Genomic DNA, 18,204 nt, shown 5'->3' with positions numbered 1-18,204 from the left:
GTTTATCCTTAAGGACGCAAATTAGAACAAAACTTTCTGAGTTCACTGTCTCCAAAACTATAAAGGATATCAACTAGTGGTCTTGTGAAACATTCTAGAAAAAGAAAAAAATCTAAAGAATCGAAATTAAAAATATTTTTCTTTCTTTTATTTTAATTTAAAATTGTACCTACATAAAATGAAAAAATTTATTGTGGCATTTATTATAAAATCGATCATTTAAAATTATCCCAAAAACAAGAATAGTACATTCATTTAAATATGATTAATTCACTGTTAATTTCATTTTTTTTGGAACTGTTTAGATTTGATCATTGCTAATGATTCAATTTTGTTTATCCTTGCAAATTTAAGCATTTGGATTTGTCTATCTTTTGTAATAGTTGCGGTTAATAGTTCCCGTTCGCGTTTTGTTTGAATTTTTTCTTTCACAGGCATAACAAATCGACATTTCGCTAAAAATTTTAATCGCTTCTGAATGAGATGTTTAATTGATTTTTTTAAATTGTAACTTGAACTACATTTATCCACAAGCGATTTATCTAATTCCTCTAAGGAATGTTTTAATTTCTTCACTGCAATACTATGCAAACGTCGAGTATAATCAATGTAATTTAGTACTTCAGATAATTCTAATCTTAAATAAGGTTTCTGTTCTACAACAGTCGTTGGAGTTGTTGATGCCTTTTCTATTTTTTGGGTGATTTTGTTTCTTGCATCAGCTAGTCGATCACAATAATTTCGTCTTCTAGTTGACTGAATTTCGAATTTGTAATGTGATAATTTATGTGCTGATTTAGATTCTTTTAATTTTTTGTAATATTTGAGACTTCGAAATCTATTATCTAATGTTTTTATAATTTTTTTGTTATTGCATTTATGTATGCAATGTTCAAGACAGGTAATGGGTGCTGATGACGAAGATTTCTTTGATGCTCTTGAAGCTGTCGAATATGTAGCACTGGTTTTTGCAGCCACATTTTTGTCTAATTGCATTTGCACTTTTTGTGTCATCTTTACAACATTTAAAACAAATTTCTTTTAATATCAAAATTTTTTTTGGTTTATTATTTGTTTGTGATTTTTTTGAATTTTTTTAAATTATTTTAATATTAACGGTAAATTTTATGAATTTTTATTTTTTACATTTTTGGAAATTTGAAATGTCAAGAGACATTCATACTTGATCATAAAAAATTAAAAGTTTTTCATAATCATAAACAAATATTTTTGTATCCTACAAAATTGGAAAAATATGCAATAAATGGTAGGTATTTTAATATAATTAATTTAATAATTTTAAGAGTATTTGAACAGACTTTTAATATTTCCAGCATTAAAAATTTTTTTAAACTTATTTACAGTTTACTAAATTAAATAGAGCATTTTTTTTTATTTCCCATACTCGATCTTTTGTTAATGGTTTGCCTATTCATGACGATCTTCCACTTTCCAATGACGTTACATGACTAATATGTTGCGTCTGCGTGACTTTTATTTTTTCGAATTTTGCTACTGCATTAAGCCAGCAAATAACATTATTTGTAAAAATGCACCTATATTTTCTCTCAAAATAAAAATTACTTCTCAATTTCTATAAATAATTAATTTGTTATCAGTTTAATTTTGCTACTGCATTCAGCAAATTGCACTCGCGCCTCTTTTGGTCAATTTCTTCTTGTCTCAATACAAACCGACATTTCATCGTTTTTAATCTCTTCTCCATAAAATCGTAAATAGATTTTTTAAAATTATAATTTGAATCACATTTATCTTGTAAACCTTCATTTAATAGACGTAATGAACGTTTCATCTTCTCGATATCTCTTTTATACTCATATCTTGTTCTATCGATGTGATTCAGAACCGATTGTAAATCTCTTTTTGATTCTGTTTGTGCAATATTTCGGGGTATATTTTCTTTTCTTTTGGTTCTACCAGTTTTTAAGAAATTTGAAACAAAATTTTCTGATTTTGGTTTTTGTTTGTTTCGACTTGATTGAATTTCAAATTTGTAAAGTTTCAATTTATATTTTGATTTCTTCTTTTTTAATGCTCTATACCAGTTAATACTTCGAAACTTATCGTACAATGATGTTATTATTTGTTCGTTGCAATTATCTTTACAATGCTCAACGCAAACTACGGATTTCGAAGATTTCGATGCTTTTGATACTGTTGAATATACGCTGAAACTATTGTATCCATATGATATGTTTTTTTTCGACATATTTTTGAGACCAATAGTTTTGTGCTCAGATTTCACAGTTTGAGATTGTTTCGCCATGATGTTAATTTTTTGGAGCTTTAGGTGGCAAAAATGTAGCTGCTTATTTAATAATACTTACATTTTTTGATTCATTGTCGAAAATTTTCCTAACTTTTTTTTTTTTTTTTTTTGTAATGACGAAAAAATGTTAGAAAAATTTTCTATTAACGCATACACAAAAAAAATACCTATTTATAGAAAAATTTTGGGAAACTTAAAATGTCAGTAATCAGGCATTCTGGATCATGAAAACTTTTTTTTAAATTTCTTTCAATTTTTCTATTTAACAAATCACGTTTGCTTCTATTTACGTAAATTTTTTCTTGTTTCAATACAAAACCACATTTCATGATTTTTATTCTCCTCTCCATAAAATCAGACTTTTAAAATTAATTATCTTGTAAAGAATCTTTTAATAACGAACGTTTCATTTTCACGATAACTGGATGGTTTAGAGAAAAATGTCTAAGAACATTTTTTTGTGAATTTTATTCCCAATTATATGATAAAAATTTTTCCGAAGCGTTTCGGTTAATATTACTTATTTGTTTAAAAAAAATTAAGAAGCATATTTTAAATGGGGTCCTGCGAAAATTAATCATGCTAAATGACGGATTTTGTCGGGTCCAAGCCAAGAAACAAAAAGAAAAAAAGCTACGATTTTATTGTATAAGAGAAAGCAAATAGAGTTTATTCTCGTTTCAAGTTTGACATATATTAAACACCTTAAAAAACTTGCTTACACATATCCTATGTCTCTTTTGACATTAGACTTTTTAAAATATTTTCGGGAAAATAATGTCTAGCAGGTCAGTTAAGATGATACTAATTATATAATTTTTTCAAATAATTCGATATTTTCCAAATACTTTTTTTAGGCTCGTGTGGTGTAGAGACAACTTTTATAAGAGTAAACCCTTCTTTGACGTTTGTCATTTTGTAGAAAAGAACCCTATTGGGATCTGACATATGGGCGGGGCTAAAAAACATGGCTGACATAAAGTGACAAATTTAAAAAATAACATAGCAATACATAAACTTTTTGCAATTTTTCAAGAACAGAATGATTAATATTAATGAAATTTGTTGTTGGGGACAAAAAAAAAACCGAGCAATCGTAATTTTACTGAAGGTGAAAGACTTTTGAAAGCAAGTCATGTGATTAAATGTGGAAAAAATCAAGTCGAAAGTGAGGAGGATGTGCTCAGTTTAACGTCATACTGTTTAAAAACAACTAATTTAAAAGAAAAGCCTCATCAAATCGATATAAATAAATAAATATCTCTTCAAGTATTCTTGATGTCAAAACACAGTAATCTTTTTAGATAGAAAACTATTAGTTCAATAATACATTATAAATTTACTTGATAAGACATAATCATTTTTTTTAAATGTGAGTACACTTTTTGACTTGGTAAGATATTTTTTAATTGCACTGTTTTCTGTCAAAATTTTAAGACTTCAATTTTCTCAAAAAAACCAAAATATCGTTTAATATTTTCCTGCTTGAGGCAAATTATGAAAACTCAGATCTGTATTCGTATTGGAACGACTTTGGCAATTTTTCACACTACACTTTACTCTTTTGTGCTTTTAAATTGAGGTAAATACTTTCCAAACGCCATAATTTAATTTTTTTATCAATTATTTATTGTTGTTGTAATTATAACTTGCAAAAAGTAACCAACTCCAAACATTTCAATGCTCAACACTAAAAGCTGTAACTTGAAATTAGTTTCTACTTTGACAACCAGGTGTCATGCCTCCTTTTGTCAGATCCCATTCTACAAAGGGTATTTCAACAATTAACTTAATCAATTGTTAATTTTCACTTGTCTTAATTTAGACTTTGTTCATAGTAAGTGGTGTTGTTAATGTGACTAAACAATTTTTCTAAGGTTCTAGGAGGTAAGTTTTAAATTAAACTATTCATAACAGTTATATATATGTTTATTGATAATATAAGTTTATAATAATTAACAAATTACTTATTTATATAATTAAAAAATAATATTATTTGTAAAAATGCACCTATATTTTCTCTCAAAATAAAAATTACTTCTCAATTTCTATAAATAAATAATTTGTTATCAGTTTAATTTAAACAAAAAAAAATAAAATAAAATAATAATAATAAATTAAACTTAACAAAATTTACACTTAAAAATAATAAACACGTCAAATATATAGATAAAATATTCATTGTTTGTTTATTTATTTTGTAAATAAATTGTCTCCATCATCGAGATTATTATTTCGATTCAGAGTATTTGAGTATCACAGCAAGGAAAAAAGTTTACTAGGAAACTTTCATAATATCCAATTTGTAGTGAATAACATTTTATAAAGAAATCAATCAATTTTTTTTTTCTTGAGCATACATACATATTAATTAAACAAAAAAATAATATAATCGCTCGCAATTCGTAATTTAAAAATTTGATGAATATGCAATATGTATATATGAATTAAAAAAAAAAATTGGTTGATTTATTTAGTATGGAAAACATAAATCCATTTCGAAGTTATTTTACAAATTGGATACTTTTTTTTTAGAAATAATTAGTATAAAAATGGATTTTTTATTTGAATAGTTGTTTAGCATAATGCCAAATTCTGAAGAAATATTCATCACGCCGTAATAGATAACCTCGAGCGTATGAATTTATATCAGCATCCATTTTATGTTCACGTAACCATGATGATGTATTATCTGTACTATAGCTTGTTGGTTCACGTTCTGTGATATCACCTTTGGATACATCTTCTTCATCAATACCTAAAAGAATATAAATATTATTATTATTTTATTTACAGAATAATACATATACAGAAGTGCATGTACCCTATATACTCCAATAAACGAGGAGAGCAAAACACGAAATCTCTAATTTTTGACCTATATAACACCGATTTCAATGCAAATTTGGAATAGAGCTTTATTCACCTTCTAGATCAAAAGTTATATGTTGCCCGGTGCACTTCCTAGAGGGTACATCGTATATTACATTCATAGTAGATGTAGAAGTGACTTAAACGAAAATTTACTACCAAAAATTGTTTAAAAAAAAAATTTGTGCAGTTTATATTAAATCCAAAAACATTTTGCTGATTTTATCGTCGTATTTTAGTATCAAATTATATCACTTTGATTATTAATGAAAATTGTTACAATTCTCAGAATCTATGGGCTAGCTTTTACTGTAAATAAGCCATCTCCTATAATGGAACAGGACCAATTGATTCTTGTTCAGAAAAGCTTATATATTAATATTCCGGATGTTTCCAGAAACTCTATTACACCAATTTTTGTATATCCACCCATCCCCTTCTATAGAACCAGTTAAACGGCATTTTTTTTTAAACCAAGTAAAGCTACTTTAGGTTTTTTATACCAGTTCACGTAAAAGTGGCTTCTTGTTTTTTTTTTTTTTTTCATAAAGTTCACCGTTTAAAATTAAACTTAAGTTCGCATATAAGATAATGAGCAGTTTTTAATATCTTATCCAGCTAAATTTCTCTAAGATTTCTTGTGCTTTGCATTCTAAAACGATTTATTATGTTTGGGTCATATATTTGGGTCACATTCTCCTATAGATCAAAACTTACCTTCGGTTAGTAAGACCTTATATGGTTCTTCTGATTCTAATGGTTCACTTAAACCAATTTCATTTCTAGCAAATATTCGTATAAGATAATCATGATCTTGTTCTAAATCTTTAATTGTATACTTTTGAACACCAGCTCGTACTTTTGCAACTTCCATCCACATTGTTTTCTTTGTATCTCGGATAGCAATATTATAACCTATTAATGGTGCACCACCATTAAATTCGGGCATACCCCATTCAATTTGTACACTATTTGGACCAACAGCATGTATTTCTAGTGGTGCAGTTGGCGGTGATGGAACGGCTGTAAATGAAAATGATATTGTTACGAAAAGACGTTTATTGAGGTAAATAGCTTTGTATAAAATATAAAAATAGTACAAATACAACGGGTAGGGGTAGTAGGAATTACAGGGGGATTATTCTGTTTAGATAGAAAATTTAACTTACTTGCGTGTATATCTAATGAAACAAGCGCTGTGGAAGCTGGTGTACTTAATCCAGCGGAATTTTCAGCAAATACTCGGAATAAGTATTCTTGCCTATCTTTAAGTTTCTCGAATGTATAAGTATATACTGATGGGTCAACACTTGCAACTTTCTCCCATTTTGGACTAGCTGCTAATTTCTTTTCAAGTACGTATCCTATTAAATCTGCCCCACCATTGCTTGCAGGTGGCCGCCATGTAATTGTTGCACTTCGACTAGTATTATCCAATAATTCCACATGGAGAGGACAAGATGGTGGTGCTACATAATTTCAGAATAATTAGTAAGTTATAAATTAATTTTTAATAAATTAGTAGATTGATTATACATTTTAATTTATTTACGATTTACATTAATATAATAATAATAATCAAATTCAACACTCATACAATGAGCCTGTTCATAATATTTTATTTTTATAATTTTAGTTTCTTTCATGACGTGTAGAACTAAAAACGCCCGGCTTTTTGTGAAATAATCACTAATTTGGAATATCATATTTTTGTGTGAGAAAAATTGTTAAATAATTTGTGCATTATTAGTCATCAGTCAGATGTTATTGCAACTCGTAGGTACTTACTTGATGTTTTCGAGCAAAACACAGCACGTGTTGTGTTGACGAATATTTACGATTTATATCGATTTTCAAATTTTGTAATACTTTGTAATACACGATTCGCAATCGTGTATTACAAATTTAAACATGGGTATAAATCGAGAATATTCATCAACACAACGCGTGTTGTGTTTTGCTCTATCGAGAACATCATAATAGCTGTTGTGCTCGACTAGTGACAACAAATTGTCGCATTGGTTTCAACGTGCCTTTATAATAAGCGCAGTCAAAATTTTTCATATATTGCATTTACTTTGGTGTGAAGTTGGCACTTGTATTCGACAGTTTGACGACAAATAACGAACCCAGTTAATTTGTTTGCAATTTTAAATTAAAACATAAAAAATAATATAATTTATTATATTATGTTAATCTAAGTTTATTTAGATTGATAAATGGGCTTGAAATAAAATATATATTTTGAAAATAAACAAAGCAAATGGCTAATTTAGAATAAGTAGCATATACGACTCCTTTTTGATTTGAAATCTTCTTATATAACTAAAAATTACTTAAATGTCATCAAATAAGCGCGAAGTAAGTGCAATAAAGTAAAAAAAATTATGGACAAGCTCACTACCACTTAAGTCATTTATATATTAACAACACTTTCTCTGTAGGAAGAAATAAAAGCAAGCGAAAGCATTAGATACTTACAAACGCCAGAAAGCTTGGTGCGTGGAAAAATACCTAGCAATGCATATAAAGCTCCTTCTGTAAGTTTCGATCCTAATGTAGAAGCAAGAAGTGAAGCATTAAATAGAGTAAAGAAAAAGCATTAAAAAGATTAAAGAAATATAGATAAAAAAGGTAAAGCGTTAAATTTGCAAAGAATTTCAAGCCAGAAATGTAAAACATTTCTGTGTAATGTTTTATGTAATAAACATTACACAATTTATACTTACTTATACGTTGTCCGGCTACAATTTTTTCATCTGGACAGAATGGGTCACTTTTACCTACAGCATTTCTAGCAGTGATTCGGAAATAGTATCCGGTTTTAGTTTTCAAATTTGGTATTGCAAGTTCTGTAAGTTCATCTCGTGTGCCACCAACTTTGGTCCATTTTTTAGTATTTTCTTCTTGCATTTCTACAATATATTCGATAATCCTTGATCCACCATTATGTTCACTTTGTAGCCATTTCAATGAGAATGATGTTGCTGTCATTCCAGAAATTTCGATTGGACCTCGAGGTGGAGACGGTTTCGCTAAAATAACAAATTTTGACAGTTTCTATTAATAATGATTAACTTTTATAAATTCTTGGAAGAAGGATTATTTGCTGCAGTCTAAGAAGCACCCCGTTTATTATAATTGATTAACTGCCAAATCGTTCTAAAAGCGTTTCGATACGAAAACGATAGTGTTACCAAAAATCTGAAATTTTGTTGGTCAATTAATACGTCTTCTGTATAAATTTCAATAAATTCTCTGAACGGTTTACGAGAAATAATTTATTAAATAATAAGTGTTGGTTTTTAGTCTTTTGTGAAAAAAGAGAAAATCGATATGAATTTTTCACAAAAAACGAATAAAAGGGGGTTTAAATGATAGATAAAATTGTAAATTTTTGTTTTCATTTTTACGGAATCGAAATTCTTCAATTTAAGATTACAATTTTTTTAAGCTAATTTTTTATTTTTTTATTTATTTTTATTTTTTTTTAATTCATAAAAATTACGATATGAAATTAAGATAAAGAATAATAATTTACTTACTTGTGCCACTATGTAATCTAAGTGTATCACTTTCTAATGGTTCAGACGCTCCAACAGGATTATTTGCCACAACTCTAAACATGTAAGTAGAATCTTCTCGTAGCTTTTGTACACAGTAGGATCTTACATCTGTTTCAACATCTGCTACTTTAGTCCATTCTTGTTTCTCAACTTCACACTTTTCAATCGAATATTTCGATAATTCAATACCACCATCATCTAATGGAGGTTTCCAAGCAATTACCACAGATTCTTTTTCAACATCCTTAAGAAGAATTGGTCCTTCAGGTTTACTTGGTTTATCTGAAAATATTTTTACAGTTACTATCGTGCTTGGTGAAACCATACAAGAAACATTAATTAGTTATGGATAAACATAAGGGAATACAATTAACTTTTGAATCATTAGACTGAATTTCATTCTTTGTTTATATATTCGTTGTTGGAAAAAAATGGAAAAAATAATACAAATGGAATGTTAACAAAATAATATGAAAATTGAGTTTATATCTTAGTAGTCTATATACAGTGTGTCCCCGGATAGAGGTAACTATACTTGTAAATTTTCTTATTTTGCATTTTAAGAAAAAAAGTCATTCTTTATAAGTATTATGAAAAGTATGTAGGAATATTTAAAACTTCTAAATAATGTACAGGGTAGCCAAAAATTTGGTATCACTATTTTTTTTTGGTAAACTACCCTTCGTTTTTAAAAGTTGACAAAATGTTACTAAAAAAAGTTACTCGAAATTAACAATTATGACTCAATATCAAGCAGATCTTTCCAACTTTGACAATTCCATTCTTAGTGAATGTTTATCCGAGAAACTAAATTTTTTTGTTAATTTTCTAAACTAGTCCACAATAAAATACACTCTCGAATAGTACATGTTAATTGATTTATTATTATTTTCTTTCTTACGTTTTTTATAATTAGAGATTTTGTTCAAATAAAAAATGATGCTATTATTAAGTACACGGATCTTCTAAATATTTTGTATGGAGTCATAATTGTTAATTGCGAGTAACTTTTCTTAGTAACATTTCGCCGCAACTTATAAAAAAGAAGGGTAGTTTACCAAAAATAAAAATAGTGATTCCAAATTTTTGGCTACCCTGTACATTATTAAGAAGTTTTAAATATACCTACATACTTTTCAGAATAAGCAAAACTTCTTATAAAGAATGACTTTTTTTCTTAAAATGCAAAATAAGGAAATTTACAAGTATAGTTAGCTCTATCCGGGGACACACTATATATATGGCACGCCATTTTACTATTTAATAGACTAATTTTTATCGAGAAAAAAATTAATTAATTATTTTTTTTCAATCAGAAATTTTATATTTTATATTTTATATTTTGTAAAATAAATCCTAGTAAAAGAGAGATTGATATAAGATAAGATGAGAAAAGAGAGATGAGAATTAAAATTATGATGATAACATAATAAAAATGTATTATTATTATGTATCATCATAATAATAATGTATTATTATTATGATGATACATAATAATAATACATTTTTATTATGTTATCATCATAATAAAAATGTATTATTATTATGATGATACATAATAATAAATCAGTTAATTTTATTTGAATTAGATTAAAAAAAAAATGATTGAATTAAAATTATGTACATAATGGAAATAGAGAATTAAAATTATGTACATAATAAAAATGATTGAATTAAAATTATGTACATAATGGAAATAGAGAATTAAAATTATGTACATAATAAAAATGATTGAATTAACATTATGTACATAATGGAAATATAGCGCACGCCGTTTTACTATTTAATATGAATTAAAATTATGTACATAATAAAAATGATTGAATTAAAATTATGTACATAATAAAAATGATTGAATTAAAATTATGTACATAATGAAAATGATTATTATTATGATGTTAACATAATAATAATGTATTATTATTACGATCATTTTTTTTCGGACATTAAATAGTAAAATGGCGTGCCATACTATATATGCTTTAACATAGGTATAATTTTTTTTCATGGAAATTATCGAACTAAAATTAAAATTTAAAAAAAGTATTTGAGCATATAAGTATCTTTGCAACGCAGCATATTTCTGCTGGAAAAAAAATATGTATATTACAAATTGACAAACTCAAAATGTAAGCATACATTCGTTTTTAATACGTCACTAGATGTCACGATAAACCACTTGATTTAAATGTTAAATGAGAAGACTTTAAATGCAATTTTCTCGAAATTTATGATTTCAGAATGTAAGAAAGTGTTGAAATATTTTTGAAAATCAAGAATATTAAGATGGCTATTTTTAAAATCTCATATTAAGTATAATACGTATCAGGCTGCTCCTAACATCTAGTGGCGAAAATATTTGAGCGTTTTGAGAACATGTTATTTCCCAATTGTTTTCTTTGGATGATGCATATGTATTAAAAATTCTAAAAACGGAAATAAAAGTGGTTATATTAGAAGGGATGCTTTTAAATAGTATATTATTGACAGGGTTTTTGTTTTTACCAAGTACTGGATCACGTGGACCTCTTTTTTTTTGTTTTCGTAAAGTATCATCTGAAATATTAATGTTATGAAAGTAAAGAAAGTGTTAATTAAGCAATGTTGTAAAAAAGATATTTTGAAAAGATTATTTATAGTTGAATAAATTTTTGTTTTATTGAAATTTTTAAATAAATACTCTCATTAAACAAACGACTTAAAGCAAATTCGATTATTGCAGGATGGTCATAGTAGGCCTATCATAAATTTAAAATAGAAACAAATTTGCTCAACCATAAAAAATCTGAAAGCATAAAAGATTTTTAAGAAAATGATAAATTATTAAATAGAGAAATGTGAAAAGTATTAATAAAGATATTTGATAGATATTAGAATTGCCACTCAAGTTGAGGGAATTGTTTTCTTTACAACGAATCATCGCGTGTTAAAATCAATTAGTAAGAAGATGCGTTAAAGCGAATCGTATAGGTACTTACACGAGTCGCTTCAATGCGTTCGTGCGATCTTTGTTTAAATATTATATTTAAATCTCCTCGTTAAAAATTTAATCAAAAGGACAACTCTAATAGCTAACATGTTGTATATTAAATTTAAAGCAAGAAAGAAGAAGAGACTACATCGAATCAGAAAAAAGGCAATGCTTTATTTGTGGAATAATATCTGTATTCATATTTATAGTAGCTTGGTGCCTAATCTCACATGAAGACTATAAGAGAAGGAGTTTTAACTCTGCATCTAGGGCAATGCATTCGATGGGCCCGTAAACGTCCTGCATTTGTAAGTTCGCTTATCTGAATTTGGTGGCGCTGATTGTATCTCACGACCATGCGTATTGATTCTGCGCATCTTCATATAAACTATGATGATTATACAACTATGATCGTGAGATACAATCAGCGCCACCAAATTCAGATATGTGAAATTACAAGTGCCGGACGAATATGCGCCCACTCAAAACCCAGAGATAAGTCTGCTTCTCTTATAGCCTTCATGCTAATCTCTGACACATATAGGTAATGCCCAGAAAAAGATACATTTTCGTGGTAAACAATTATAGAGAAGAAGCAAAATTGACAGATTACAGCAAAGTAAAAATTATTAGCTGATGCAGGTTTTCGATGTTAATGTTTTTAAGAGTAAATATTTACAAAAAAAAAAAAAAAAAAATCACGAATATCATTAATATTAAGCTGAATAATTTTACCACAGCTGCATATGCGACCGATTTTCGTTTATCTGAAATATAATTAACTATTATAAAATATAAAAATATTAAACTCACCAATGATTTGTAGAGAAGCAAATTGACACGCAGATCCAGCATTATTTACAGCTGTTATTGAATAATTTGCTGAATCTTCACGTTGTAAATCACTGTTTGTAATTGTTGTAACATTTTCAACAGTTTTAATTTTTATATGTTTTGTTTCTTTTACTTCCTCATTTTCACGTAACCATTTGATAGTTGGTTTTGGATATCCAGTGAATGAAACACTTAATGTCCATGTGCTTCCAACAGTTAATTTCTGTGATATTAACTCTTCACTAATATGTAATGTTGGTGCTTCTTGTACAGTTAATTTACATGATGTTTCCACTTTTCCTTCTGTATTTGAAGCTTTACATGTATATGTACCTTCTGATTTTTCTGTTGTTTTAGTGATAACTAATTTTGCCAATCTATTTTCATATGTTACATTTTCCTTAATTACTTTTCCATTATGTGACCATTCAATATTTGGTGATGGTGTACCACTTATCACACAAGATAAAGTAATTTCTTTATTCAAACCAGCTACAATATCTTTAAGTGGTTCTTGTACAATTGGTGATTCCATTTTGGTTGGAGCAATTACTTTAATATATGAACTTTGTATGGATGGTTCACTTTCTCCAACTCCATTGACAGCAGTTACACGGAAAGTAAGTTCAGATTCTTTGACTAATTTAGTAACCGTATGCGTTGTTTGTGTAATTTTCTCAACTGTTTTAGTCCATTTTTCTGTTTTTTTATCGTGATATTCAAGATTATACTGAATAATTGGTGAATTTCCATCTGATTCTGGTACTTTCCAGTATAATGTAATTGAATCATCTGTAACTGCCACTGGTTCTGGTGCACCGGGCGGTGTTGGTTTATCCATAACGGTTAATTTTATTTCTGCGGTTGCTTCACCACAATTGTTCTTCAATTTCAATTTATATTTGCCGGAATCGACATCTTCTACTTTACGTATTGTTAATGAAGCCGATTCGTTTGTAATTTTAGGTTCGAATTTTTTCGATTTTACTATAACTTTTTCATTAACAAACCATTCATCTTTGGGTTTTGCATTTGTTGTATATTTAACGGATATTGTAACGTCCTCATCTTTTTTAATACGAATTTCTGGTTCATAATCACCAATCTTCGGTGCTGTCTCAACCACTGTATTGGAAACAAATTATTAAAATCTCTCTCTAATATCCAAAATATCTGAAGATCGGAGCTTTGAAACTATGCGTTTACTTTTAATAGACAAGAAGAAGCAAGGTGATGCAATATGCAAAAAGTAGATTGAATTCTCAAAATCCGATTCAGCAATTCACGTATATATCATTTCAAAGAAAAAAACGAAAAAATAAAAATGCTAAGTATAGGATGTTATTTTTAGACATTTCTCCGATCTTCGAGCGATAGGTGAATTGGAAAAATAAAATTAATTTATTTCGTTTAAAACTATGAGTAGTTATGTCATGCGTATTGTATTGACTGTTAAAAATTATAATATATGTTTCGCAGCCAATTAGGCCATGCTTATAACGGACCGGATCCTATCCAAAATATAATATTTTCGACATACGAGAGCTTTAAAACGCGCAAATTGTGAAATCTCAATACTAATTTGTATGTAGCGAAAAAAAATTAAATTTTATAGTAATTACCTTCAAGTTCAAGTTTTGATGATGTAACTAAATCCGCGACTGTACATTTGTAGACCCATTGATCATCATCGCGAACATTTCGAACAATTAATTTTCTTATTTTATTATCTGTTAATGTTGTATACTTTATGGAATCAGTTATGGGCTTATTATTAACAGTCCATTGTACAACTGCGTCTGGTTTTGTTAATTCAACAACAAATATTGCTTCCTTATTTAATGAAGCATACGTGATTTCAGGTAAAATTCTTGTAAAGTCTAATGGTAATTCTTCTACTTTAAGTTTGGCAATTGATTTTTGAACACCAACCTAAAATTCAAATAAGAAAGAATATTTATAATATCTCAATCCTCTAATGGAACGTATCTATTAGAAGCCAAATTACTATCTAAAATCTAAAAGGAATATTTTATTGAAAATTTACAGCAAGGAGAAGTTATTGATATTTGTAAATGAATTTTGAACTCTGAGGTTTGTAAATGAATGGGTTAGTAAGATTTGTAAATGCATATAATAGGTGTCCTAAAGACTTTTTTAAATGTAAAATTATCAAAGATAATTTATGAGAACTCTAGGTATTTGAAATAGAATTTGAAATTCGCTCCCATACCCCGACTAAGACAGTCATTAAATTAGCTACGAGTAACATCTCGCAAGAGATAAATTACGATTAGCTAATTCATACTGGTGATGACTACATTGTAATCGAAATGCGGTATTTATAATTTAAAAAAAATTGATCTACGTATTAGTGTGAATTTGAAATTGTATTGCATTTCGCCTTTTTAAAATAACTTTTGAGATATTATTGTAGTTTTGAGAAAAGTGGGGGAATATTTACCTCACAAGAATACACTCCGGCATCTTTCAATTCAGTGTTGTATATTTTCAATTTTTGCTTTTTACCATCAATAGATAATTGAATGTGTTCGGAGAATTGGAGTTCTTTGCCATCTTTAAACCAACGAACTAATGCATCTCCTTTTGTAAGTTCAATTTCAAACATTGCTTTTTCACCTTCTGGTACTGTTAAATCTGTCATTTTAGTAATAATCTCGGGTGGTAATTCAATTACAGTAATTTCTGCTGTACATTCTTGATCCGGTAAGCGACAACTATATTCACCTTCGTCATGAATGGAAATATTTCTGACAAATAATTTTCGAACGGATCCTTTCTTTTCAACAGTATATTTAGTATCGTCTGTTTCAGTTATTGGTTTACCATTTTTAATCCATGTAACATCAGCGGTTTCTGATGAAACTTCGACTTCTAATATTGCTAGTTCTTTTTCTTTCACTTCAAAGTCTTCTAATTTTCTAATAAATTCTGCTTTTGTTGGTTTTATTTCTACAGTTGTTTCAGTTTTTTGTCCTTTTACTGTACATTTATAGGTACCTGAGTCACGTATTGTTGTTTTCTTAATTATTAATTTATGAGAACGTCCTTCCTCTACCAGTTCTCGATGATCCATTCCTGATAATTCTTTTTCATTATGGAACCATTTTGTTGAAACAGTATGTGATGTTTCACATTCTAAGATTAATGTCTTTGTTTCTTCGGCTTGATATAATTTTCTTAATTTTTTAGTAAATGTTACTTTTTCTACATCGACTGTTACCCGAGCACCGTGAGAAGCTTTACCAATCGAATTGTTAGCTATACATTTATAATCACCAGCATCCACTTCTGAATTCATACTTGTTATAACAAGTTCAATGTTTTCACCATCGTAAACTTGTTTCACATTCGATGATGGTTCTAATGGTTTATTATTACGTAACCACATTACTTCTGGAACTGGATTACCGATGACTTTGGCTTTCAATACGAGTGTACCTTGCTCTGGTATGTTCTGTTCTTGGAATCTTTCAATGAACATAGGTGGTTCTGGTTTTTGACTTGGGCATTCTAAAAAATTAAATATTCATTAATCAGTAAAACAAATATCCTTAAAATATTCGAAAACATCTACGAGGTGTGAATGCGATTTTTTGTTTTTATATTACGGGTGTATTGTCACAAAAAGAAGACATTATGCGTAAGCTTTTATACTTGTCTTAAATATTGCAAAAAATTGCAAAAAATTGCAAAGTTGGAAAAAATGATGCATTTTGAACAGCTTTATCTCGGAAACTATTGGGTCTATAGAGACGATTCTAGTCTCGTATTGTAGCGATAAATTTAGTCTATATCCTGAAAAGGTACTATAAAAACTAGTTCATTATAATCGCCAAAATCTGAAAATGCCGAAATTTTTACGGTTTTTTCGATTTTTGACAAAGTTGCGTTCGGCGCTCCAGGTCACAAACTTGGATTGTTAATTAGATCAACATCATAAACCAGTCTGCAAAAAATCAGAATTACCGTATTTGACGCAAACTACCCCCGTACTTTCAGACGTCTAGGTTACTGTATTAGTAGGGAAATATATTTTTTGTCAATGAGATTCATCATTTGAAATGTCATAAAATCGTCATTGGAAACATCATAACCAAATCATCATTTGAGACATCATAACAAAATTTGCTTGTGGCAACACATGTAGGCAGGGAAGTGCTCTCAAAATATTTAAGATAAATATATATATAAAAAAAAAAAATGTTTTAAATCATTACAAATATGATTATTTTGAAAACATTTGCTCTTATCTAGATCCTAAAATTTTATTATAAGGTAGTGAAAAGGTCCAATTTAAAATGAAATTACCTTCAATTGTTATTAAAGCTGTACATTCTGCTGTTCCGACTTCATTGGTAGCTTTGATTGTATACTCAGCTGTATCATTTTTGTTAGGTTGAATTAATGTTAACGAGTAAACATCACCATCCTCACTAGTTGATAATTTATTATCCGGTTTACCATTTTTAAGCCATTGAATTGTTGGTTTTGGATTTCCAACAATTTGTGATTTTAATATGACACTGTCGCCTTCTCTAACAGTCATACTCTTCAGTGCTTCTAGTATTTGTGGTGGTTCTTTCTCGGACGTTTTTACTTTAATTACAATATCCAATACTGATTCTCCTTCACGATTTTTAGCAACAATTTTATATGTACCTTCTTGCGATTTTTTAATTTTTGTTATCTTTAATATACTTGTATACATGTGCATATCAGATTCATTGATAATTATAACATTATCTTCAGTTTTTAATTGACGAGGACCATCAAACCAAATTATTTCTGGTTCAGGTACAGCAACTAAACGACATTCTAAAACAGCATCCGTATTTTCATCAATAAACAAAGCTTTTGGTTTTCGTGAAAATGTTGGTGGAATGCCTTCTAAAATATCGGCAAGTGATGATTCTCTCGAAAGACTTTTTCTTGATAATCCGGCCATATCTGAGCCACGATCTGATAGTGGTGCTTCCACAATTAATTCTGTTGTGCTTGACGCAAAGCCTACTGCATTTTTAGCCACACATGTAAAGGTTCCTGCGTCTTCTGGGAACACTTCTCTAATAATGAGTGTAGCAACATTATCTTCGTCATAAAATATTTGGAAATCAGGTGATGGTTTAATGATTGCTGTTTGACGGAACCAAGTAATTTGTGGCCTAGGAACACCTTCTACTTGGCATTCAAATTGAACTGTGAATCCATCTGGTGTATGGATGGGTTGTAATTTTTCTGTAAATCTTGGCGCTGAAGGTTTTTCGTTAGATGTAGGTTCTGAAAAATGTTTTTAAAGTTACAATTATTAGACTAATGCAAATTAAATTTCAAGTGTACATACTTTCAAATATGGGTAATTTATCAATTTTTTCGTTTAATTTTTTCTGTACATAATGTGTATAGTTGACTTCATCCATTAGATATTGGGCTGGTACCCATCCCTTTTCTTCAGTTAAATGCTTTCTGACAAACCACCAATCAGCGTTATGACTTTGAATTACATAAACACGTTCTCCCTCTACTAAGTTAATAGCTTCATCTGTTTCGGCCACATATGAACAAATTGAAAATCTCACTTCATCTTCTGCCACTTCCATTTCCCGACTGATACTTAACGAAGCAACTTCTAAATGTTATAAAATATTATT

At 28.6% G+C, this 18,204-nt stretch overlaps 1 protein-coding gene across 1 annotated transcript in view; it reads right to left on the bottom strand.

The window, feature by feature from the left end:
* Positions 1-4,685: 4,685 nt before the first annotated feature.
* LOC123296560 (titin) overlaps positions 4,686-18,204 on the bottom strand; it is a 175,143-nt gene continuing 161,624 nt past the window's right edge. Inside the window, 11 exon segments of the mRNA XM_044878085.1 lie at positions 4,686-5,048; positions 5,879-6,184; positions 6,331-6,630; positions 7,643-7,714; positions 7,891-8,196; positions 8,707-9,009; positions 12,512-13,657; positions 14,155-14,464; positions 14,997-16,066; positions 16,865-17,833; positions 17,898-18,182. Coding sequence (XP_044734020.1) covers positions 4,852-5,048; positions 5,879-6,184; positions 6,331-6,630; positions 7,643-7,714; positions 7,891-8,196; positions 8,707-9,009; positions 12,512-13,657; positions 14,155-14,464; positions 14,997-16,066; positions 16,865-17,833; positions 17,898-18,182 — 5,264 coding nt within the window. The 3' untranslated portion in view covers positions 4,686-4,851.

Source organism: Chrysoperla carnea, chromosome 3, assembly GCF_905475395.1.
Source record: "Chrysoperla carnea chromosome 3, inChrCarn1.1, whole genome shotgun sequence".
NCBI lineage: Eukaryota > Metazoa > Arthropoda > Insecta > Neuroptera > Chrysopidae > Chrysoperla > Chrysoperla carnea.
Note: the sequence above shows the minus strand (reverse complement) of the source record. Positions and strands in the feature narration are given on the sequence as shown.